Source organism: Typopeltis vanoorti, chromosome 25 (genome assembly GCF_054136105.1).
Source record: "Typopeltis vanoorti isolate ZY-2024b chromosome 25, IOZ_Tvanoo_1.0, whole genome shotgun sequence".
NCBI classification, from domain to species: domain Eukaryota; kingdom Metazoa; phylum Arthropoda; class Arachnida; order Uropygi; family Thelyphonidae; genus Typopeltis; species Typopeltis vanoorti.
This window is the reverse complement of record NC_143573.1, coordinates 48,188,500-48,216,054: the sequence shown is the minus strand read 5'-3', so window position 1 is coordinate 48,216,054 and position 27,555 is coordinate 48,188,500. Positions and strand designations below refer to the sequence as shown.

The window sequence follows — 27,555 nt, the reverse complement described above, 5'->3', positions numbered from 1 at the left end:
GTCTCTTCACTGTGTATCTCTTAATTAGTGATAGCCTTGGGCCATCTATCTCTGATTGGTACCAGTGGAGATTGAACTGCCCACTCAGTCTCCAAAAGTTAGATAGGGCTAAATGGCCTCGCCTACTCCCGTATACGGGAATAAAAAGGCGTTAGCTGATTTACTGAATATTATAAGGAAAATAAAATATTAAATGGCTATTTTTTCCCCATGGATTCCAGAGTTAGGTTATCGTTTGCATTGCCCATAGAATTTTTGTTGTGTCGGAAGAATTTGCGTCTTTAAACATGCACCGCAACAAAATCGAATGTGAAATACACCCTGAAAATCTTAACACTATAATTCTAACCTACAGGGTTAGAATTATAGTGTTAAGATTATAGGATTGAGTGTTAGATAAGCATTTGCTCCTTTCGGAAATGAAGAAGCGATAAAGAATTTATTTAATTTTTATTATCCTCCTTTTGGATATGGTTTATGCTCAGTATCATATATACGTATATTGACGCCTTTTAGGCTCTTTTCCTCGTTATTTCATGTTGAAAAGATTTAAGTAGTCCACCTAGTGCTAAAACGTTTCTTCACTATCAACGCATGCATAATCGGGAGTGAGTTTCTTTTGGTTTTGCTTTACTTGTGTGTGTATTGTTAGCAAGTTGTTGGATTGAAATGACTACGTACGTATATTTATGTTGTGATATCATATTGTAGCAATTTTTGTACAATAGTGCATCTTTACTTGTATATAATATAATATAATATAATATTTACCATATTTAATTTATAGAATTCCTAAAGAAGCTGTTTCGTCCGTGCAAGTTTTCGGAAGGAAGGTAACTTTTTTGCTCAGTTATTCGTACATATATATATATATATATCCTATTGGATTTAGTTTAAAAAATGCGCTTTCGTATTACCATATAACTTATTACATAGTTTTTGTATTTTTACAAAGGATATGAAAAGGTTATTTTTAAAAGGATTTTACAAAAGCATTTAAAGAGGGGGAAAAAAAGCTATTTTCTTACAGGAAAGTACTTTTAGTTATGGAGTTGGTACCCTCCTTCGATGAGTCTTTGGAATACTTGGAGGGGTCCATATTAATGCTAATAATAATAGTACATTTATGCCATGTGGTTAAGCCTAACAGTGTAGGGGCGCCATATTTGTGCATGTGCCTTTTTCCGTAGTATACATTGATTACACTAGAAATTTCTACCACTATTGTCTGTTTTCCACTGTTGCATTATCACAATACCTCAGTATTGCTATATAAACATCGCACCTAGGTTCTTACTCATTATTATGGAGGCAGACGACTCGTTGCGGGAGATCCATTATTTACACAAAAACTATTATACCTCTCCTTAACCCATTCACTGTTGAAGCACTCACAAACCACCTCTGGCAACCCATTCGCCATCCTCCAAGCAAAAAAAATCTGACACCCTTCATAACCACACTCATACACAATTTCATCAGTGAAATTGTATGAGTTTTTCTGTCGTACTGTTAAGTCTACAGTGTCAGCCCTATAAAACCCCTATAATAATTTGTATGCTTCTATCATGTTGGTTCTTTTTTGTCTCAGCTAGTTTTTGAAGCTCACAGACCACTTGAACTCTGTCTTCTGACTCCCATATTGATTTCCTGTTTCAAGAAATGCAAAATGTAAAGTTTTATGTCCTTGCTATTTGTAAAACCTGAAGAAGCTTTGAAGGAACATCAAAATGGAACAATTGTAACCAAATATTCCTGGGAACTGCAGATAATGCTACAAGGGCTGGAGGAGTTGGCTTCATTATAAATGAAAAGCTAACTAAAAATATCATTTCTTGCACAATCCATTCTGAACGACTAGGAACACTAAAATTAAAAATGGAAAATCGGTAACAATAAAAATAATAGAAGTCTATTCACCTACTTCAACAGCTGACAAAGAAGAAATAGAAAACTTCCTACAAGACACATTACAGAATAAAACACAGATCATTCTATTCTCATAGGGAGCATTTCATATATCTGCCAGTATTTGTTACTTGCCTCTGGATCATCTCCCCACAGAAACTGGGTGTCCAGATCTGTGTGTTCAGTAGTCCAAATGTAGCCTTATTAAAGCTTTATTATATAGGGAAGCAGTAACCTCTCTAATCCCTGGTTAAACATCACATTTGAGTGCCTCCGTAACATAATTGGAAGAACGGCAGTATATTGCGCCATTCTATTTGAAAAGGCCGAAGTTCGAGTCTCGTCATAACGGGAGGAATCTTTATATGGACTTTTTCAATCGAAGGTGAGTTAGCCGATCTCATACGGAGGTAGCAGGGTTTTTTCTCCTGGAAACTGGTTTTTCATTCTCCATACAGACAAATCGGCCCTTCAGAACACACGCAATTTACAGACAAAAAATACTAGCTGTGGTGGTGGTAGATGGCGCTGATGTGGATGATTGGTAGTAGAGGATCGGTGTAGTGGTGGAGATGGAAAGTTGTACAATAGGTGTCCTCCCATGATGAGTCTTCGGACTCCTTGGAGGTGTCGCGAATAATAATAATCACATTACAACCATGTAATCTGATGTGCTATTTCGGTTATGTTCGCAATATGTCCACAATCACCCCCCCCCCCTCCAAGTCTTCTGCAGTTCAGTTCCATCCATATAGTACACAGCTCATGATCTCTTGCCAAAGTATATCACCTTACACTTGACTGCATGAAACTGGAAGTCATTTATTTACCTTTGTCCATACTTCTGGTCTCTGTCTTTGTGCATGATCTCTACATCATCTTCAATCATTATCTGAGGAGTGGTGGTAAAAGTACTTTGAAAATTGGTTGAAAAGAGAATTCAAGAATGGGCCTTAATAATTTACTGACTTTTTATAATAGTGACAGCAGAGTTGGATAAAAGAAATGGCTACACAGTGATTTTGCAAAGGCATTAGACAGAATACCACATGGAACTGTTATGCAAATTAGAACAAATGGAGATTGATATGACACTGGTTGAGCAGATAAAAGGATGGCTGCTGGACAAATATGAAAAAGTGGTATATGGAGGAGCAGAATCAAGGCAAAAACAGGCTGACACCCTTTTTAACCACACTCATAACAATTTCACCAGTGAAATTGTATACGAGTTTTTCTTTCTCTCTCTCCCTTTCTGTCATATACTGTTAAATCTACATTGTCAGCCCTATAAAACCCCCTGTAATAATTTATATGCTTCTATCATGTTGGTTCTTTTGGTGGTGGTGTACCACAAGGTTCGGTGTTGGGACCATTGCTGTTTAATTTGTACATAAATTATTGATATAGGAAATATTTAGTTTGCTGATGAACTTGGTGAATCTGTGAGAGAGTGTTATTTTCACTTTCTCTTCCCTTGCATCTCTCTTCTTTCACTTCTGTCACACTATCTGCCAGGCATTTCGCCAACAACTGAATCTCATAATCTAATAAACCAAAACAGAATTTAAAAAAGCTCAAACCATATTGTGTACAACCACTCAGAATATATTGGAGCACAAAAAATTTGCAAATCTAATACTTCCCTATATCCATTTGTTGATGGTATAGTCCTACTTGCAAAACTCAAAAAATTGCATCGTTAAATTTTGATGTGATTAGCTCTAATGTTACTTACTATTGGTAAGTCCCATCCCCTCATCAGATTTGAATTATGCAACCTTTACTATACATGCTGATGATTTCAAAAGGAAAGAGAAAATATACAAATTGAATAAGAAAGCAAAATAGGTTCCCCATCTTTCTTTGTAAAACATTTAAACTATTAAGTATTCAACACAGTTACACTCAAACCAGGGCTGTGTGCTGTAGATGTTTTGCTACTGGCCTATCAGCCAACATATTAAAAATGAAATTTAAATTATCAGTTTACAATAGCTGTACCATCTATCTGTTTGTTCTTTCTGTCTGGGGAATGTAGCCGACTGACTGTGTAAGTGTGTTCTCTTTGGGCTATAAGAAATTAAGTGTTCTCTTTTACTTTATCTGGTGTTAACTGAATACATATCACAGATCTACCTAACCTTACTATTGTTACTTTCAGGATGATGTCTCTAAAAATTGACACATTTCTTATTATTGCCACCCTTTCACAATGTTCACTTTGCTTCTTGCATTGATAAATATTCCATTTCTTGTCTTTGAAGTACAGTTTGTCCCATAAGTTCCTAGATATTTCAATAATTCATAAAAATTAGAAAAGTTGGTATATTAGAGTGTGGTTTGCACGAAAGTGAATTGCAAAGAGGAGGATTTTTTTTTAGCGGGGAGAAAAAATTTACTTCAAATTTTTGCAGGTAGGGACACTACCACACACATCATTTGCAAATGCATGCAAATTCCCAGTCATTGGGGCAAACAGAATTGTTTTTGTGAAAAGAAAAATTTGTTGCTGTGATGCTTGCTTTGGTGGTGTGATGATTATGCACCATGAAGGATGCGGAATAGTGGCATTTTTGCTATGCCTGTGATTCTTCATGCTCTTCCTGTGCATTGCTTACACCGCTTGTTGATTGTGCCACTAGGGCATTCATTTGTGATACCACAACACTGGTGCAGTTCCATCAATGTGGTATACAGCTGGTAATCTTTTCGCCCAAAAATGCATAATCTTACACTTTGCCATATTAAACTGATATCCATTCTCCTTTGTCCAGACTGCCAGTATATTGAGATCATCCTCCAAACGTTTAGCATCTGCATTAACCATTGCTCTATTCAACTTTGCATTGTCAGCAAACAACAAAACAGTTTCTCTCAGATCCTTTCTTATATCATTAACATACAAATTAAACACTAGTGGCCCATGAACAGAGCCCTGTGGCATGCCTTCTTCTGGACTGCTCCTGAATAAACTATTCTATTTCTCTATCCATCTCACCAACTCTATATCAGTCTCCATGTTCTGCAGTTTATCAATTAGAATTGTGTTTGGTTGTAGTTCATCAGCTGTCATCAATAATACTCCCTCCCCCATTCTGAATGCTTCTGGTACTAGTGTGCATAAAGTGCAAAAGCTTGTTAGGCCCACCACTGTCCTGACGCTTTATACTATCCCATTATTATTAGAGTAATAACCTCCACTGAATCCGACTTATTGTTTGAGGCTCACTCAACCAGCAACATATCTATTATATAATGAACTTTAAAATTATTTACACTCCCAGCATTCCAATCACCAACAACTCTTCAGGTAAACTGTCCTCACATCTTTCTTCACCACATATTCATACAACTTACAGTGATGACCTCTAGTTCTTACCATCCATCCAATTCCTTCTGTATTAATCTGGTAGAATCCCTTAACTAACTTGAAGGTCTCTATCATATCTCCTCTTTTTCCTCCTATCCACCAATCTCTGTAATCCACATTCTCTCAACTACTCTGCATAACCAATACTCTTGATGTTGCTTTGGACCCTCTGTAGTGTTTGCACATCACAATGATGAAAACTGGGTGACCAAATTTGAGAAAAATGGTCAGTGTGGTAAGACCAATGCCTTATAGAGGCATCTCCTCATCCCTGCATGTCAATTTACTTTTTTATCACAGCAGCAATACGATGTGCAGCCTTTGCACAACCTTCAGTGTGCAAAGACTGCACATTCTGGGAGAACTTTAGTCCTCTCTACTATCACTCTAAGATCTCGAATCTCATCTGCTTCCTGAAGTACAGCTCCACCAATATAGTACATAGCCTTATATCTCTGCACCTCAGGTAACATCTTGCATTAATTAATATTAAAACTACAAAAAATCTATTGTAATCTTCCTGTAGAAGATTACACATAGTCTTCTGCATTTTCTTAAACTTAAAAAAAATTATTTAGAAAGTTCTTTTTTATTAAATAAAAATATTCAGTTTGTTCATTGCACTCCTCCCTTTCATTTCACAAACCTTACTCTACACAAATCATCTCAACTCACATAGAATCAACTTCCATTGTCCTCAGTTCTGATCTTCAGGCCATCCACCAATGGGGTTTAGATAACCTTTATTTTCCACTAAAAAGAAAACCCTTTCTTCCATTAGTGTCCTTCACAATACTCAATTCTCTAGACAAGATGGGATTTCTCTTCTTGAAATCATCTTGACATCAAGCCTCTGAACAGCTGTTAGCCTTATACAGATCACAAATTTGCCCAGCTAATGAATATTGCTCTCACATTTGGGGTGGGTCTTTAAGAGCTCCCTAAAATTACTTGAATCCATATAGAAAAGGGCACTCAGATTGATTACTAACCCATCTCTTACCAACTGATTCCACCCACTCTCACATTGTATTTGATTGCTGCAATGTGTGTTCTATAGATATCACAGTATGACTCAACCCACAGAACAAGTTTCTTTGCCTCCTCCTCCTTCATCAGTTCTTGTCTGACCACAGATATGAGAACCTCAGCTGGCAATGTGCCAGGAAGAGTCAATTCATGTTGAAGAGGAGAAAGAAATAAAGCAATGTACAAATTCATCACCAACATGCAAAATCACGTGCTTTATACATAAAATTTTCCAACTGTTGTATAATCAAAATAGTTACCACTTTAAAAACTAGAATTTTCATTAAACACTCATCTCACAAAATGCATTGATTACCCTATTATCGGAATGGATTTGCCTTCTGTCATGTGCAGAAGTGTCAAGGGGTCTCGCATCTGTGGTCGCAGAGTACTGCTGTATTGTGCAACAATCTCATTCCTTGTGCATTTCTCAAGAAATACAATATACCTGCTTTTAAATCAAATGTAAACAAGTTTCTCTTTCCCAGCCCACTACCCATTTATGGTACTAACATTCTATAGTTGATTAACCAATCTCTCATGTGGGCTCAACATTTAAACAAAAAATTCTGAAGTTACTCGCCAGCTGGCATAATTATAAATCTCTGGCTATGATATGATAGTCCATTTTTAAGACAAGATTATGTAGAGCGTGTGAGAATTACTGGGGAATTTGCTTGTCTGTTCCATGTAAGATCCTCTGCATTATTATATTCAGCAGAATAAAGGAATTCACTTGGATGACAAACAAGTGTGAATTTGGAAAGGGAAGAAGCAATAGACTAAATATTTTCAGTGATGCAAATTCTGGAAAAATGTTTAGAAAACTATGATTGTGTGTTTAACTTTAAAAGGACTTGATTCAGTTAAGCAAAATTTGTAAAAGATTTAGTTGTAATTGGTTTGTGATGAGCAAGGGAAGGATTGGGGATTAAAGTAGTCTAAGAATCTTAGCATATCTGATCTGGATTATGGTGATTTGGTCTTATTCACAAATGATGTGGGTGAAATGAACTCCTTTATTGGTGCAATGAGGAATGAAGTGAGTAGAAGATTAGGAGTGACTTCAGGGTGGTAAAAATTATGGAAAGTGTAGAAAGCAGAATATTAGTAAAAACAAACTTAAAAATCTACAGTATTATGTTTCTCTGTGTTATGGTGCTGAAACATGGGTTGTATAAGAGTGATAATATTAAATATTTCTTGAAATTTTCCATGTTACTCCTCTAAAATTAATAACATTTTGGGCTATTTGCGTATTTTCTTAAGGAGTACCCCTTTATTACTTCATTGACTTACTTTTTTTTTACTCCAATTTATTTAGGATATTAATGATATTTTAAAGACTAGATAAACAAAAAATATGGGAGGAATAATTTTTGACATACCTTTGTAGGATGCTCAAGGTTGTCTTTTTTTTTTTAGCAGCATCAAGAGTATAACGATAAAAATTATATAACGGAGGGGGGGAGCAGATAATGTGAAAAATCTCAGATATGTAAACTAAAAGCCAAATTATCAAGGATGGACAAAAAATTTTTAGAAAAAGGAGAAAGATGAAATATAATGAATAAAGATTTGAGATAGGAGTTATGGACCCTGCTCCAAAAGTTGACAACCTCGAACATTCTACAAAGGTATGTCAAAAATTAGTCCTTCCATATTTTTCATTTATCTGTGTTTTATACTCTCTAAGAAAATTGGCAAAATAGCCATAAATATTATAGTGATAGACTTCATGGTTTGAACAGCAGTGTTTAAGGAGAAAGTTTTTTATTTCTTAGTTATACTATAAATTAAAGATACCAAGAAATTATATTCGTGGTTTCATCCTTTATCCAAGTGTAAGCATTATGGGAAGGCTACTACTCAGACCGGTTTTGACCTTTGAGGTTTCATCAGTGAGAGCCAGACCCAGAAGAGATATCACGGTTGAAGTAATGCAGGTCATATTTTCGATATACAAGTAGTCAAAAGGTATCGCACTTTTACTAAAATGCACAGCATGGAAGGGCTTAGGTGTCATTGATTATTCATAATAGCATAATAAAATTAACATCAAGAGAAGAAAAAATTTATGGAAGTTACTAATATTCCACTGGTTTTTTATCCATCTTCAAAGCACAAATTATAACCGACAAGCACACAGCACTAAACTATGTAATTGTGGAAATAATTCAAATTGTAACTGAAACAGAATTGCAAATATGATTCAGCTAGCTACCTTCATTTGTTGTAAAGATCACCTTTATCCTCTTGCACATCCTGGAGTGTATAAAGTTCCTTGTGTCTGCAGTTTGGCCTACTTTCGACAGACTGGTAGATCCGTTAACATTTGCCTTGAATAACACAAAAATTTGTGTGATCATCTATATGGCAGGTCAGTAATTGCAGACCATACTTTGATAGTTCTTCACATAGGATTAGATAAAAGACATCAGTATTACATATAAGTTGCTACAGGTATGGGAGACTTTCTAGAATCAGCATCAACTATAAAGCACTCCTCAACCTCAAGTATGGTTGCATTAATTTTCCAGAGATCTGGGAGATAGTCATTCTGAGATCATAGCCTAACCTTTTTGAATTAACTTTATGGTTATCTGACCCATAGAGGGCCAGATATCCATAGTTTCATAAGGGCATTAGTGCTGTTTCATTACAAGAATTGCTTCCACAATTATTTAGTTCAGTGCTGTGTGTTTGTCAGTTATAATTTGCTCTGAAGATGCTAAGTAGAAAACCAGCAAAATATCAGTAATTATGAATAAATTCATTTTTTCTTCTTGGTGTTATTTATACTGTGATGCGTTATTGAGTTCTTGTCATAAGTTCCCCTTCTTATGTGTGTGCATGCAAAACTTGTGAACATGATGCTTCTGAAGAGCTCTGGTGTCAGTATGAAAGTTGTCAAAGCAATTGGAAGATGGATCATGGTCTTAAAAGTTCAAAAGCACAATAAATGATGTTTTTGACTTGTTCTTGAGTGGTTTATGAAGAGAAGCTGTTCATTTATATCTTGATACCTTCGTACAGAAGGTTGAACAACCAAATTAATTTTTTTTTCTATTTATTTTATATTATTTGTACTATTTTTATATTTATTTCATGCTATGTATACTTACTTTGAATTAATAATTGCATCCTGTGAATGACTGACAAATAACTTTTAAAACATGTTACTGAACTATCGTCACCTGTTATCACAGCCTATTGCTTTCAACATGAAAGCAATAGGGTGTGGTAACAGGTGACGTGGTTAAATCGGACTTGCATAAAATTCGTTATGTAACATTTGTAGAATTTAACTTATTTAATCTGGGACTGTGTAATTGAAATGATTCTTTCTGGGATATGGGTGCCTTGATTCCTGATATCACTCAAAATTTGTGATCCTTACCAAAGTCTTGATTTTTCAACAAATGCCAAAGCAAACTCTAACCCTACGGTCCATAACTGGAAAAAAAAAAAAAAAAAAGTCAACAAATAAAGCAGACATTATAGACCAGATGCACTAAGCTTACCTTCAACTCAGATGGCTGTGAAGCTTTCTGATCTCTTGTCAAGGTTGTTCGGCAAAATTCATGCTCTGGTGTGTTTCACCTCTTTCTCATCCTGATGGAACAGTTGCAATATCTAAAATAAGGCAGCCCTTGAGTAAAGGTAGGAAAATAAAGAGAAACTTTTCTTATTCAGATTGTTTCATAAACTACTAGCTGTTAATATAGTGTTGTGCTTGAATAAATTACTTTTATTCTATGAAATTTGAATTTTAGAAAATGATTTTCTTTAGAAAACTGCCACAGCTGTAGCATATTGTAAGAGAGGAAATGGTTTGATAAAAGTAAATGGACGGCCACTAGATATGTTGGAACCCCAGGTCTTGAAGTATAAAGTAAGTTCAAGAAATATTTTCTAGTTAATTTTGGTTTGATTCTCTTGTGCTTAGTGAAGATGGTAATGCTTCATAAATTAAGTACCGTATTTTTCCATGTATACGATATTTTTTCTAAAATTTTTAGACCAAAAATTAGGGGTCATCTTATACACGGGGGTAACTGGTTGCCGTGACGAAAACTGCTGGTACCTTGTCCCCTGAACAGGCTTCTGCCAATCATCAGCCTTTGTTAACTCTGTCGATTGAAATCATTCATCCATCTGAAATTCGTTGGTGGGGTAAGTTAGTGGATTAACAATATTTTGAGCACTAGCCCATGAAAATGTCCAAAAATAAAAAAAAAAGATTGTAATATTCTTCAAAATTCAAGTTAAAAGTCATCAATTATGCAAAAGAACATGGAAATAAAGCTTCAGAGAGACAGTTTGGACCTCCTCCCACTGAGTGTATGATTAGAGAGTGGAGAAAATAGGAAGAACAACTACTGAAGGTGCCAAAAAAGAAGAGAGGAGCAGAGGCTTAAGACTTGGATTATGGATTAGTGCCAGAGTGGGATATGTGCATCAACCAAGCTTATTCAATATGTGGCAAAAAGGTTTGCAAGAGAAATGAATAGTGTTGATTTCACAGGAAAGGCAAAATGGTGTTTCAACTTCATGAGAAGAGAAGGGTTGGCCAACACGAACCAAGTTAGCCCAGAAAATGCCACCAGCTTACGAGGATAAAATGCAACAGTTTTATTCCTATGTCATAAAACTTCAGAAAAAATATGCTTTTGAACCAAGTCAGATTGCAAACATGGGTGATGCCTTCCAACAACTGTTGATATAAAAGGGGTCAAAACAAGTGGTCATGAAAAGACTATACTACTGTCCTTTCATGCTGTGCAGATGTTACCAAACTGCCTCCTGTACTAATTTTTAAGATGAAAATGTATCCTAAAGAGAGCATACCACCTGGCGTTGTCCAAGTTCATGAGAACGGATGGATGAATGAAGAGATCATGGCTATTTGGTTTGCAAAGATTTGGTCCAGAAGACCTGGAGGGCTCTTCAGGAGGCCAGCTCTGCTCGTGTTTGATCAGTTCCAAGCACATTTAACAGAAATGACAAAAAAAAAAAAGGTTGCAGCGATTTGCGAACACAGCTAGCAGTTATTCAGCTACAGCCATTAGATATTTCTATCAGCAAGCCCTTCAAACTCTGATGAAAGAAGAATGGAATAAATGAATGCAAAAAGCAGATAATAACTTGATACCAACAGGAAGAGTGAAAAAAAACAACCATTACTGAGGTATGCAAATTGTTCTAAACTCGTGGAATGAAGTCAAGCAAGAGGTGGTTGTGAAGTCCTTCAAGAAATGTGGAATCAGCAATGCCATGGATGGAACTGAGGATGATGGAGTTGAAAAATGGGTCGTGTACGATGACATGGTATGTAAAAGATCATGGGGGCACAAGAGCAAACAACCTCGAAAGCGGGATTGCACCCAAAGAAGATCATGCTCTCTGTGTGTGGTGGGATTATAAAGGTGTTGTCCACTACGAGGTGTTACAGTCAGGCAGAACGATTGATTCAACTGTCTATTGCTCACAGTTAACGCGACTGGCCCGTGCAATTAGCACAAAACGTCCTGAATTAGCAAATCGGAAAGGAGTTGTCTTTCACCACGACAATGGCAGACCCCACACATCGTTAACAACCCGGAGTAAATTATTACGTCTTGGCTGGGATGTTTTGCCACATCCTCTGTATTCACCGGACCTGGCACCTTCCAATTACTACTTATTCTGATCGTTGCAGAATTCTCTGAATGGGAAAACCTTTGCTAATGAGGAAGCTATCAAATGACACCTGGATCAATTTTTCGTCAGTAAACCTCAGGAGTTTTATGAACCCGGCATAATGAAGTTGGTGGACATATGGCAAGAGGTTATTGATAAAGAGGGTCTATATATATATATATATATATATATAACTGACTGGTATGTATTATATATATATATATATATATATATATATATATATAACTGACTGGTATGTATTATATATTAAATAAAATGTGTTTCATTCCACTCTGAAAACCGAACGAACTTATTTGCCCACCCAATAGTTGATAGAAACATTTAAGTTGCCAAAAGGATTTTATGTAGAATAGATTTTTTGGCACTCTGCTAGAGAGGGCAGAACAAGGGATTATCTGTAAATTAAGAGTTTGGTTATCAAGCATGAGGACTACTTTTTTGGAGAGTGATGAATAAGTGGAATGGGTGGTTAGTGTTTCATTGAATTCAAGATGTAAAATATTGTGTGCTTATTGTAGATTCACCTCAGCAAGTCTTAATATTCCATGGGGGTTCCCATGCAATAATAAAAAGAATATTCTGCTCTTTTAAAAGTTTGGTGTGTACAAATCAGTGAATAAATTACCACCAAGTGTGTTAATGGATGCAAGGAAGATTACTCCTGGGCATCAGCTTCTTCATAACATTATTTCTAATTGCTTAGTAATAACTTCTTTTAAATGGCTAGAATAACTAGTTTTGAAGATATTTATTCCAGAGAACCAGTTCTGCTCTTGGGGAAGAGGAGGGGAGAACTTGCATCAGCCTGTGAGGCAAGCATGATTTTAAAAGGATCAGCTATCATAAGTTTGAATTGGTGTATAATCTGTATAGCATAGTTACTGCTATATTTTTATCACACGAGGCCCTGATAATTTGAAACTGTTGTTTTGGACTAACATAACTGGATGAGTTTTTACTTTTTTAAAAAATTAAATTTAAAATATTAATTTAAACCAAATTAACTGATTTGTTGTTTTCTGTCATGAAGCAAATAAAGTATCACATGTGATAAGTGTTTCTCTTATTATATTACTATTACAGCAGGGAGTCAGGGACCCATTGGAGGCCACATTTTCACAATGCATCTTCTCTTGAATTCGTGCACCACTATGAGAGAAATGCCTATTAAGTTCCATGGAATACTCTGCTGTCTGGTCTCCACCTTCCATAAAATGAAAAATTTCCTCTGCTAGTATCCTTCATGTCTCAGAAATCTGTGGTCCATATTCTTACTCTCCTCAATCTACATTCCACAGTTGCAATATCTTTAACACTACTTTGCATCCTATCAATTGTGTCTGCATCACTTCAGAAACACTGAAACTGGATCTGCACACATTAGTCAATGTTATATCAAAACCTTGTAAAGAGGCAAAGTGACTTTATTCTTACTTATCTTTGTTTACACAATTCCTGATTATACTGTCTATCTTTGCATCATCACAACAGTTGTGGATCACCTATCAATCCTTCCCAATCTCATTAATATAAATATTGTAACGATCAGTCCTTGATCCATTGTTATATAGTGGACCAAGGACTGATCCCTGGGGATCAGTGGTCAACTTAGATCTTGCAGACATTCCCGACACTCACCACTATTTGATATGTCAATCAGTCAACCTCTTATCCACTAGTAGTTTATAATCCCATCCTAAAGCCTTTAACATTCTTAACAACATGGCTTAATCATGTCAAAAGCTTTAGCAAAGTCCACACATGTCATGGTGTACAGATCATAACCCCTTTCCCTTGTTTAGCTCATACTGTTCGTTGCAAAGTATAGATTTTCTGTCAACGTATTTTTGTATGCAAAATCTTTGCCAGTTTTCCAAAGATACTGATAGGTCAATAAGTCGACCTATTGATAACTGGATACTTTGCAGTATCCAGTGAGTTCTAGATCATTTGTGCAATGTGATCATCATACATTCTTTTCACTTGCTGATATCCCATCAGTCCCTATTGTTGAATTCATGTTCAGTTTATTTAACAGCTTTAGTACCTCCTCCTCATGTACTCAAGCTTCTTCATCCGATAGTTACCACCTTGTGTACTGCTATGACAGGTATTGATGCGGTATGACCTTAGATATCCTTGTAGCATTAAGTTCCATGCTGCATACACCAGAATGATAACTTATCAAAATGGGTACGTGTTAGTTGAATAATATGCACAAATAAAATCTGATTCTTAGAGAATATGCTGTTACCTAAACCAAAACTATCATCAAATTCCTGATATGTACCCTCGGGTAGGATATTAGGATAATACTATGTGAAAAAGTTAAGTGTTACTAATTTCCTATCGACAGTTTTCTCCAAATTAATGTTATCTCTCAAGACTCCAGTATATCAGAAATGCCTTCTAAGGCACTTCTTGCTGTATCAGTCCAGTTAGAACTTTGTCTTCCTCTGGGTCTTTTTCTTGACATCTTAGCAAAAAAAAAAAAAAAAAAAAAAAACTTACTAACTATTCTAATTCCATTTTGTTTAAGTGACCAACTGAGATTATCTCTACTCACACATCTCTGAATACTGACATTGTCAAGTTCCTTCTGAAATCCTGGATTTTAATGATTCTTCAGCTGATGCCATCTATCATCATCATCAAATTCCTGCCATGTACCCTCAAGGGGTGTACAGGATATGATAGTACTACATGAAAAAAATTACATCATTACTAACTTCCTATCTACAATTTTCCTCCAAATCAGTCTATTACTTGTCAAGACTCCAACATTATCAGATCTTATATTCTATCATATAAGGTACTTTGTACCGTATCAATCCACCTATATCTTGGTCTTCCTCTGGGTCGTTTTGCTGCCAACCTGATAGAGAACACTTGTTTTGCTAATCTTTCTTTGACCAGTCTGTTTAAGTGACCATACCACCTGAGATTAGCTCTGCTAACGCATTCCTGGATGTTGACAATGTCAAGTTCTTTCCTAATATCCTCATTTTTAATATGATACTGCCATTGATGCCATGTGTTCACGCCTATAATCTTTCTCAGGACTCTCGTATCTGCGGTCACTAGTCTTTGGTCAAGTGTTTTACTTCTGACCCAGCTCTCAGATCCATAAGTTAAAACTGGTTTGAACACTGTCTTGTATACAGCTAATTTAGTGTTCTGACTAATTTCTCTCTTATTCCATATGAATTTATTCAATTGACTTCCTACCATACCAGCTTTGCTGATTCTGTTGTCTATTTCTATATTTAATTTACCATCTTCAGTAAAAATTGTGCCTAAGTAGCTGAAATGTTTCACTTGTTCCACAGGTTCTCCATTCACAATACAGTTGACATTTTCAATGATTCTGCCTATTTTCATTGTCTTTGTCTTTTTATTGCTGACTTTCATACCATATCTATTACAACAGCTACTCAATTTAGTCAGAGAATCCTGCAGACTTGTAGTGGATTTATTTACAAGTATAACATCATCCGCATAAAGTAAAGAGCTGACATTAACATCTCCAATTTTGATATCATGTTTAATACCACTTTCCTTCATAATGTGATCCATATAGATAATGAATAACAGATGGGATAATGTACTTCCTTCAATTCTAACTGCTGACTTACAACTCAAATAAAGACTAAGTATTGCTTGCTATAATGCCCCATTAACACCATATAACTGTAGCGTATTGAATAGCTTCTCTCTTGGAACCTTGTCATATGCCTTTTCCAAATCAACAAAACTTAAATACAGATCTCTGTTATATTCCCATGCTTTCTCAACTATTTGTCGTAAAGTGAAGATCTGATCCTGACAGCCTCTATTTGGCCTGAATCCAGCTTGTTCTTCACCAAACCTTTCTTCCACAATTCTTCTCAACCGTTTCTCAAGTATACTTGCATAGATCTTGCCAGGAACTCTCAGTAGGGAAATACCTCTGTAATTCTCACATTCAGTTTTATTTCCCTTTTTATATATGGGTACTATGAGAGCTCTACTCCAATCATTGGGAATTCATCCCTCTCTCCAGGTTTTCTGAACTATGCAGTGCAGCCACTGTAAGACTCTTATACCACCATATTTCAGCATTTCTGGTCGAATATCATCTACTCCTGCTGCCTTTCCACATTTCAACCCTTTGATGGCTTTTTCTACTTCAAGTATGGATATGGATTCCTGACTGCATGCCTCGTCAGTGTTTTTTATCACTTTGCTGTCATCACTGCTTGTTTCATTTAGCAGTTTTTCAAAGTAATTACTCCATACTTCAAGGATATCTTTTTGTTCCGTTTTCATGTCACCTTTATCATTTCTAACTCCTTTTACAGCACTCTTTCCTCTATTCCTAAGCTTCTTCAACAACCTCCAGAATATTTTGCCACCTTCTTGATATTTATTTTCTATATTCTTGCCAAAGTCCTCCCATGACTTTTGTTTAGCTAGTTTTACACAGTGTTTAGCATTCTTGCATTTGTCTCTGATATTCTCTAAGAGCACAAGCCGACTTATTTGACAGGAACTTTTGATATGCTTTCTTCTTTTCCTTCACTGCCTATTTAACTTCCTGCGTCCACCAGGGAGTTGTGATTTTTTTATCCTTGCAGAGAACCTCACCACATGCCTCTCTGGCAGAATCAATCAATGTTTTCTTCAGAGCTTGCCACTGAATCTCCACGGGTTGATTCCTGTTCTCAAACTCTTTCATTTTTTCTTCAATAATCTTTGTGTATTTTAGTCTACGGTTCACATCTGAGAGCTGCTCAACTTTTATTCGTTTTAAAACTTTCTTACATGTCATTCTTTTCAATATGAAATTCAATTTTATCCTGCTCAAGACTAAATAGTGATGCCATCTATTAACTGCCTAATCTTTCTCTGAACTCTGCTCTCAGATCCATAGTCAACATTGGCTTGAACACCGTCTTATTGGATATTGAAGAACACAAGTAGAGATAAGGAAGTTATTCCTGTTTATAGGGCCTTGATGCATCCACATCTGGTTTATTGTGCTCTGATCCGGTCACCTGTTTCTTGGGAATAACAAAGTAGTGGAGAAGGATCCAGGGGCAATTGACCAAGATGGTGAGTGGTCTGTGGAATGCTCCTTTTTAGGTTAGATAGAGGGTTTGTGGGTTGTAGAAATTGGTTGATATGTGAAAAAGATGGGATATGATAGAAACAGTCAAGTTCCTTAAAGGATCTATAGTATTGATACAAGGGAAGTGTTTCAGCACTTGGCTGGAGGGGCAGAACAAGAGTTTATCCATAGAACTTGATTAAGAGTGTAGTTAGTAATATAAAGACTAGATTTTTTGCTTGGAGAGTGGTAAATGAATGGAATGGGTTTAAGAGGTATGATACTTTCTATGGATAGTTTGGGACTCTCACAGTGACGGAGTCTTCAGACTCCATAGAGCTGTTCATACAGTAATAATAATAATTTTGTCACTAGAAATGATCAGATACACACTCTAAAGTTGAAATTGTCCAACATCTTCATCCTACCAATTTCAATGATTATATTCATTCTCATAATGTATTGAAGATACACTGAAGTGCTTATGGGGGAACCACAAAAATCGTTTATTGAAGCAAATTTTTAGAGTGATACTGCCAATGGGGCTCTCGTTGGATTTTTTTAAGTAGTTTATTTTAATGGTAAGTCAACTGCATGGAACCAGAATACAAGCTTGGTTTCTTGCAAATGGACGTAATTCAAACTTACTGAGGAACTTGTATGGTAACTACTTGGAAGTGATGGGAGCGGATACTACACCCACTGAAATAAGTTTTATCAGAACTTTGTTTTGCTTTAGGAAACAGATCATAATAAATTGTTATAACACCAAGTCTGAGAATGTCTGTATGTATTTAAAGGATTTGTGTCTTCTGCAAAGTACATCTGAGGTTCTAAACATAAATTGCTTGTAACTACTTAATAGTACCTACCTACCGTTCATGGGATAAATGTAAGAACCAATGAACAATAAACAAGTACAGGTTCTTTCAAATAGTGGCATCTAACTTTTGTTTTTAAACTTGATATTGGTCCAGGACATAGTTAATACCACTCAGATACTTTCATTGGTTTCTTCTGAATTATCTAGAATATTAGAGCAAGATTTAATAATTGCATCAATTTGAAATTTATTCCTTATAGAATTATGCATGAATCATGTATTATGCAAATCATTGTGCATAAATTAATGTTAGCTAATCAGACATTAAGGATTATATGTTATCTAGTTGCAAGAATAAGAATTTCTTTTGTACTTTATTATTATGCACCTTACATATTTTGTAATGTCTCTTACAAGTGGTTAAATTGTTTCTTTTTATGTTTGCATAATTCTTAAAATTTTCTGCATAAATAAGCATTAATAACACTTTCTACATCTTAGTAAGAGATCAACAGGTACTTATTGAATACATTAATTTAAATTCAAATTTTTAAATTGGTTTTTAATTATAGCTTCTTGAGCCTGTTCTTTTGCTGGGTAAGGAAAGATTTTCAGGAGTTGATATCAGAGTGAGAGTAAAAGGTGGTGGTCATGTAGCACAAATTTATGGTAAGCTCATTACTGTTTTGTATTTCTGCATCTTCAGAACAGTTATTTGATTTGTTTATAAAATATCTTAATTTTAAAACTTTTAAAAAAATTACTTGCGCTTTGAGTACTAATATACTGTGGGTTTTTTCAACCTTGTAGAAATCGCAAAAAAGTGCCTGCCTGAATGAAATTTTTAACACAAGAAATCAGTTGACATTAATTTTCTTTTCATGTGGGGTTGGAGATATGATCCCTTCTACACACACAGTGGTGCTGGACCCTTTCATTCTCTTCTCCCCCTCCCCTCCCATTCTTATATTCTTCTTTTTACTGTCCTATTTTCCAGAGTATTAGTGGGATCTAGGTATTCTCCCACTACCTTTGACCCTACTTCAGCACAAGGCAGTATCATTTGGCGGGCAGGCTTGCCTGCAAGGATCAGTGGTCTGATTCTTGATGTACAGTGGTGTCTCACTAATCGAAACTAATAAAAACCATGTTCATTCGGATTAGCGAATTTTCTCCCAAGAGACAACAATAACTAGTGTTTAAGACAAAAATAACCAGATTCTAATGGTACATCAATTTAATTCTGTAAATAAATGAAGTAACTTAGAGGAAAAAAGCTACTGTACTGTAATGTAAAACAAAAAATAATACAGTACACAAGTTTATTTTAGTAAAAAATTTTAATTTATATGTACCTGTATTGTTGAGGATTCTGATTTAATAAAATTGCATATTTCAGTATATGTAACTTAATTTGCATAAAAATATCACTTTCTTGTACACAACACAAAAAAAGTTTCACAAGATAACACAAAAAAAAAAAATTTATTTTTTTATTTCTTTGTAAAAAAGTCGCTGATTTTCTTTTGCTTCTTGAAAGCTAAACTTTTTTCGGATGATTCTTCTCGGAGCTGCATTAGCAACCAAATTTTGTGGAATGGCATACCATTCTGCTTAGCACATTCTATACACACATTTAAACTGTCAGCTGCCTCTTCATGTATTACTTTTTTTTTTCTTCGAGTTCTTCATCGTCTTCTAATCCATTCTGTAGCGTCATATTTATAATTTCAGCATCTGATTTGATTTCGAATTCACTTTCGGTTCTACCTGTAATCCATTCTGTAACATCAGTTTATGAAATTTCAACATCTGAATTTATATTTTTAACCAAATTATGCATGTTTTGAATTTTCTCCTTTTGTGTATATTTGTGATTCATGCCGACAATACAGTATGTACTGTACAGTATAAAAAAGCAAACGTGAACATACGATACATCAAAATAGGCCTCCAGTATAACCGTACAATTGACAGTGTGAAAAAAATACTGCACTGTAATAATAATAAAATATAAAAAAAAAAATAAAAAAAATCAGCTAATGCCTTTTTATTCCCGTATATACGGGAGTAGGCGAGGCCATTTAGCCCTATCTAACTTTTTGGAGACTGAGTGGGCAGTTCAATCTCCACTGGTACCCAATCAGAGGCAGATGGCCCAAGGCTATCACTAATTAAGCGGTACGCAGTGAAGAGAGACGGCTCAAATGTGCCGCCATCTCGTGGTCTCTAACCCTAACACAATATATTTAATGTCTGAAATAATGTGGGTTCTACGGTCGATTTTCTTGAGTTTACAGGACGAAAAACCCGAGTTTCCGGGAGGAAAAACCTGCTTGCCCGTGCCAGAGATCGACTAACTCGGGAACCGGTCGAAAAAAGGCTTAGAAAAATTTCCTCTAGTCGCCGACTAGACTCGAAACCAAGACTTCCTTCGTGCGGCCTAGCGCGGTGGTGTGCAAACGCCACATCCACTGAGCTACACAGGCTCGTTAATAAAATATATAATAGTTAAAAATAATAATGATTAAATATAAATAATAATACGTAATAAATAAAACCTTTTTTTCTTACAAAACGCAGTTTGGATTACTGGAGGGTTCAGATTAGCGAGATACCACTGTATATGGATTCTGAAAATACAACAAAAATGATTCCACTACATCTAAACCTGCTAGTTCAAAAAATCTCTCTCACACACACACACAGAAGAATGGCATACCTCCAGAATCTGTTAATAGATGGAATAGATACCCTGTGCAGATTGTTTCAAATCCGACTCTGTGCAGGACATTAGGTACTCTTTCTCCCCCCCCCCCCCCCCCCCCCCAAGTAGAATTTAATGATTACTTGGATATCTTTCCAGAGAAGGAAGAGATGACACTGGCCATCCATCCACAATTCTCTGACAAGGGGAAACCAAGACAATAAAAGCAGAACCTCATAAATATAAAACTGGAAGCCAGTTGCATCCTACAAATACAACTTCCTATGGTGGAATTGTTGTAGATTATCTAACATTAGATGTTGTCTGGGTCTCCTGCAGAAACATAACCGTCTGCATGAGACTTGTTTTAAAGCCTTGTGAGGCCTTACTTTGTGGTATATCTCAAGGACAGAGGTATACCACAAGGATAGCAACACAGAGGTGTTGTTATCCCATATATATCCCATGATATATATGGGAGCGATCAGTTTCCTTTCTTCTTGTTAATAAAACAAGGAATTATGTTAGTGTATAATAGAAGGCACAGTAAATTAGTACATCGTTATTTTCCACCTTTCTCCAAACCACAGAATAAGTAGCTTGCAGCAGACAACAGAGTGCCCAAAACTTTATCAAAATTGGAGGTGTTAATCACAGCTCTTTACTTTATGCAAATGATGTTACACTTCTAAATAAATCTGCTACTACAAGTTTTCCTGGCTAAATTGAATAACTGTTGTAATAGATAAGGTACGAAGATCAGCAATAACAAGACAGAAACAAAGAAAATAGGCAGAAGCATTGAAAATATCAACTGCATTGTGAATGGAGAACCTATAGAACAAGTAAAACATTTCAGGTACTTAGGCATGATTTTTAGTGAAGATGGTAAATTGAATATTGAAATAGACAACAGAATCAACATAGCTGGTATGGTAGGAAGTCAACTGTATTTATATTGAATAAGAGAAATTTTAGTCAAAACACTAAATTAGCTGTATACACGACAGTGTTCAAACCAATTTTAACTTATGGATTTGAGAGTTGGGTTACAAGTAAAACACTTGACCAAAGAGTAGAGACCGTAGATACGAGAGTCCTGAGAAAGATTAGGGGCGTGAACAGGTGGCATCAATGGCAATGTCATATTACAAGTGAGATATTAGGAAAGAATTTGACATTGTTGGCATCCAGGAATGTGTTAGGAGCTAATCTCAGGTGGTATGGTCACTTAAACGGAATGGGAGAGGAAAGATTAGCAAAACAAGTTGGCAGGAAGAAGACCGAGATATGGGTGGATTGATGCATGAGTAAAAAGTGCCTTAGAAGATAGAAATATCTGATAATTGGAGTCTTGACAGATAACAGATTGATTTGGAGGAATATTATCGATGTAAGTTTTTCTTAGTAGTATCCTAATATCCTGTACATCCCTTGAGGGTACATGGCAGGAATTTGATGATGATGATGATAAAGTTGAGCATAAGTATATAATAAAAATAGACCAGATGTGAAAATGGATAAAAGGATTGGAGTAGATCCAATTTATTTTTGTTGTGTTAGTCAAACTATTTAATATCTGGATATGTGGATGATTCCTAATTATATAGCTTCAGCCCTGTTACATTTACATTTTATGAAAAGAATTTTGATCCATTTGTATTTTGACAGAAAACCACTAGTATTTAGAAATTTCACTAAAATCATTTGAACTATCAGATTGTTTCAAATGAAGTTATTGCTGTTTAAATTACTTGGCCAGTCAGACAATAAATAATTCATTGCAACATTTTTATAGTTATTGTCTTGAATATTCTAATTTAAAGGAGAATTGACAATTTTATTATTATAAAATTGTTATTAGTATTATAATAATTGTAATAATTTCTTTTCAGCTATCAGACAAGCAATTTCTAAAGCTTTGGTAGCTTATTACCAAAAATGTAAGTATTTTAACTTATAATGTTGATTGAAATGAAATTTAAAATGTTTAGTGTTTGATAGCACTTTGTTTTATTGTAAAAGTGTGTGTTATTAGTTTCAGCAAAATAAAAGATAGTGACTGTTGAAACCATTAAAGAATGGTCAAGAAAATTATGCTGGAAATGTAAGGCCACCTCCCTTGGAAGTAAAATTAATAAAAATGCATAATTAATAAGTGCACTTTGCAAAAATGTCCAATACACAACAAAAGTTCTGTAGCTAGATGAATAATGAAATTCACTGCTTCAATTCCTACTTAAATTTCTTAATTTTACTTTCATTCAAGCCATTTGCAGGAGCATAAGACATTTGTGAGAATGGTAGTTTTGAGAACACAGACCAGAGAATTTTGTTTCAGGAAGTTTAAGAAAACTTGATAGTTCGAATATATGAATAGAGGATTCTGAAAAGGGAATCTTAGGAAGATTCCCTTTTCCTCTTGGTGAATCCTTGAAGTGGAAAAATGAGGTTGTCAACAAGTAAACAGTAAATAAAAGGAAATATTAAGTAGATGTCCTATTGTAACATTTTAAAAAAAACACACAACTTGAAAAGTTTTCTCTTCTGTCTCGGGGACACTGGTGATATTAAATTTTATCGGAACAAGTGACTTTAATGAAAAGCTTTACTTTGCATTGCTAGTTATAAAATAGTAAAAGAAACTTTACCTCTGGCAATGAATTTGATTTGAGCATAATCTACTTTATTGTCTAAGGTAAGAATATTTATATTTAGTGTAACAGTATGAATGGAAAGTTGTTTGCTAAATAAGCAAATACTGCATAGTCCCAACAAAGTTAACAAGTTTTATATTTTGAGAAGAGGCCTGATAAAGAATTGATTCCAGAATGTTCAGTCTAGTAGACTGATTAAACTCATGTAAAACAAACTATTAATAGAATGAGTCAGTGAGAGAATGACTTTATCTTCTAGAGATAAGATCTCAAAGTATAGTTTTTAATTTAGGCCTTGGATCCAAATAGTTTAGTAATTATTAATTTACCATGTATATATGAGGGCTGTTCAATAAGTAATAAGACTAATTTTACTGTCGTGAAACCACTCATCACAATATTAATTTCTGTGGAATAAAGAAATGTTGCTGTCTGTATTAACAAAAGAGGTTGATAGATGCCGTATACGGGCTGATGTGCCAGAGTGTCACGTGACTAAACGCAAGCTTGTTTCGGCAAGCCACGGCCAGTCGTCGAAATGGAAGCGTCCTTGGAACAGCGTTATGCGATTAAATTTTGTGTGCGCTTGCAAAAATCAGCATCGGACACTTTTAACATGATACGCGAAGCTTTCCACGATGAAGCAATGTCAAGGGCAAGTGTTTTTCGCTGGCATAAAACTTTTAAGGAAGGAAGGCAAAATGTGGAAGATCTTGAACATGAGGGAAGACCTTCAGTGTCCATCACAGAGACAATGATCAACACAGCAGCGGTTATCATCAAGGAGGATCACAGAATTACAGTACGCCAGCTGCATGTTGTCCTGAATATTACTTTGGGAAGCGTTCACTCAATCATTGCTAAACATTTGCGACTGAAGCGTGTTTGCGTCCAATGGATTCCCTAACTCTTGACACCGCAGCAAATGCAGCATCGAGTGGATGTGTGCACAGAATGGAAAGAAAGACGGAACAAGAAGGCAACAACTTCTAAAAACGCATCATTACAGCAGATGAAGCTTGGTTGTATCACTATGACCCTACAATGAAACAACAAAGCAGTGAATGGAAGTATCCGTCTTCGCCTATCCCCAAGAAAGCAAAAACTGTAAAATCGGCTGGTAAAGTTATGACCATAATGTTTTTTGACAGCGTGTTGGTAAACGAAGGTATTGTTTACCAACACGCTGTAGAACCCGGGAATACTGTAAACGGCTCATGCTATGCGGATGTTTTACGGACAATGGTACAGCATGTTAAAAGGAAGCGTCCATTGCTGAAGAATGGCTTCTTATTGCACCACGATAATGCAAGGCCACATATTGCTGTGTAGTGGACATTTTGCAGAAGAACAACATAGATATCCTACCACACCCTCCATACAGTCCTGATCTCGCACCGTGCAATTTCCGGCTGTTTCCTCAGCTCAAGAAACCACTAAGAGGTCGCCATTTCGAAAGCAACAAAGCATGTGTAAAAGCTGCGGAGGCAGTTTTGAAAGAACTCTCAAAAAACGGACTTTCACATGTGTTTAAGAAGTGGACGCAACGTTGGGACAAATGCATCGCGTCTCACAGTAGTTACTTTGAAAAAAGACCATGTAAATGATGACGATTAAAGATAATCTGTTTTCTGTATAAATATAGTCTTATAACTTATTGAACAGCCTCCGTATTTCATTGAATATATTGAAATATATATATATATTTTTTTTTTATCTCATTTCCTGTATTCTTAACGTAATGAAGTTTAAGTCATTGCACAATTGGATTCAAACTCTTGTATGTTTACTACTTGGTTTAAGAAACGGTGTTTAAAGAGAAACAAATTGGTGCAATCTCTTTATAGTGGTTATTAACACAATTGTCACAGCCAGTAAAAATTTTAATATAAATGGTACAGGTTGACTATAAGGATTGGTCGTGACTTGATTTTATTTTAGGCTCCAGAAAGTGTATGCTTGACTCAGAAAAATGGCTGTAGGAGATAGTAGTTCTTGTAGTGAGATTTCTTTTAACTCTTTGAGTCCTGTCTGTAAATATACATCGATCGCACATGAACCTAGAATCCCATCTATGTATATTTACATCGCTAAATTAAAATTTTCAGAAATAATAATATATGCTTGAAATTCATTATCAGACTGTATTGTAGTTAAATTTGAATCTTCAGTTTCATTATCCATGAGGATGGTTGACTTAATCAATTAAAAAAAAGGGGATTTATATTAGTATATCATAATGCCTGCCCATCAGCTGCTTCACTTATAAAACAGTTCATATTTCATTATTTTACTACATATTTCTAGTAATTTTTGTGTTCTAATCATCTGCATTCTCAACATTCATAATGCAATTTTTGTTTGCATTGTGCTTATATAACCAACCCTGGTTGGTTGCAGGTACTAAATGGTAACCGAATATTATCCAAAATGTATGTATAAAGTTATGTCACATGTCTTGCATTCAAAGACTGAATGGCCTAATTCAATAATATTTTCATTATTTATGTAACATCTAAGCAATATTTTGACTGAATTTGTTGAATTTTGAACACTAAAGAAGTAAATATAAGTAGAAACTAATAAAAAATTAACTTTTTTATTTGATTTCTTGCAAACTGTTTCTGGAGCCCACACTACATGTGTAATTAAAATTTTTGTTCCAATTAATTGTCAGAGATGCTGGCTAAAAGGCAAAAAATAATTATTTAGATATTCCATAGAAATACTGCACAGCAATTTTTTAAATGGAGCTAAAAATGGTCAGGACACAGGGCTCTTTAAGTCCCAGTAGGTCTAGGACTCGGTGTTAAAAATGAAGAATTTCTAAGGTTAGTTAATCCAAACTTTGTGGTGCCTTCTTTTTCACATAATTGTCAGAGAATGTAGAAACATTTTAAATGTACGGATATTAGGAAAATGGTCAGATTTCCATTTGTTAATTATACTTTATAATAAATTAGTCAGCAAACTACTCAATGTAACTGGATGAATGGAAAAATATATGCTAAATAAGCAAGCACTGCATAGTCCCAGTGAAGTTAATAAGTTTTATATTTTGAGAAGAGGTCTCATAAAGAATTTAAAGAATGACTCCAGTGAACATTTATTGTTTGTAGGAATTTGTTGTGAAAAATCAAATGTTCAATTTAGTAGACTGATTAATCTCACGAAAAAAACTATTAATAGAATGAGTCAGTTAGAGAATGACTTTATCCTCTGAAGATAAGATCTCAAAGTACAGTTTTTAATTTAAGAAGGCCTTGAATCCAAATAGTTTTGCTGTTATTAATTGAATTATATTTACCACCATGTATGGTTTCATTAAATATATGTATTTTTTATTTAGTCTCGAGACCCATTTCCTCTGTTCTAAAAAGAAAGACTGAAGGTCCTTGTATCAACTGAATTGAACTCGTACATATTTCCTATCATTTTGTGAAAAGTCTGTTTATGGAGAGAATTAGCACAGCTCGTGTGATTATAACCATGTGATGACCAGTTCTCCTTACTCTTCTCCAGCAAACAGTACTTTTCAAACCATTTTTAGCCTCTGGTAATTAGGATGATCTCACATTGAGTAACAAAAATCTGCTATCTGAACATAGTCATCCATAATGGAATTCAAACCCATTGCCTGTTCTTTTAGTTGAATATAGTAATCTTACTATCTTAACTAAAACAATAGTTTTTTAATTAAGATAGGTTGGTTACTCTAGTAGTCGACTCACTGTTAGTCCAAGGCCTTGCATAACCTGGAGAAGCTTCATGTAGCATAACTGATTGCACCATCATAATGTACATGTAGTTTCAGCCATTATAAATTATATGGTATACATATAATTCAGAATACAAAATAATTGTGTTCACATTTTCTTCATATATGGTGAACCACAGAAAAACAAGAATTTGGCATTGTCAGAAGTCCAATTCTTACGGTCACTTCATGTTCTTGTGTGGTCACCTGCCATTGAATGTTATGGGTTCTGTTCTGTCTGTAATTTCCTGATTCAGAATTTGTTTTTTTTACTTGGTCTAAAATATTTTTACATATTTTTTTTTTTTAGATGTTGATGAAGCATCAAAGAAGGAAATCAAGGACATTTTAATTCAGTATGACAGGTCCCTGTTAGTTGCAGATCCCCGTCGTTGTGAGCCAAAGAAATTTGGTGGCCCTGGTGCCAGAGCACGTTATCAAAAATCATACCGTTAGATATTTTGGTTATGTTTTTTGGAAATTAAAAATAAAAGAACTGTGATGTGAAA

At 35.2% G+C, this 27,555-nt stretch overlaps 1 protein-coding gene across 1 annotated transcript; it reads left to right on the top strand.

Moving 5' to 3' along the window:
• Positions 1 to 565: 565 nt before the first annotated feature.
• Positions 566 to 27,555, top strand: RpS16 (ribosomal protein S16). The gene is made up of 6 exons (XM_090414750.1): positions 566 to 677; positions 788 to 833; positions 10,104 to 10,205; positions 18,498 to 18,594; positions 22,528 to 22,575; positions 27,357 to 27,555. The coding sequence occupies exons 1-6, from the start codon at positions 670 to 672 to the stop codon at positions 27,500 to 27,502; spliced, it is 447 nt and encodes a 148-aa protein (XP_090270876.1). The 5' UTR covers positions 566 to 669; the 3' UTR covers positions 27,503 to 27,555.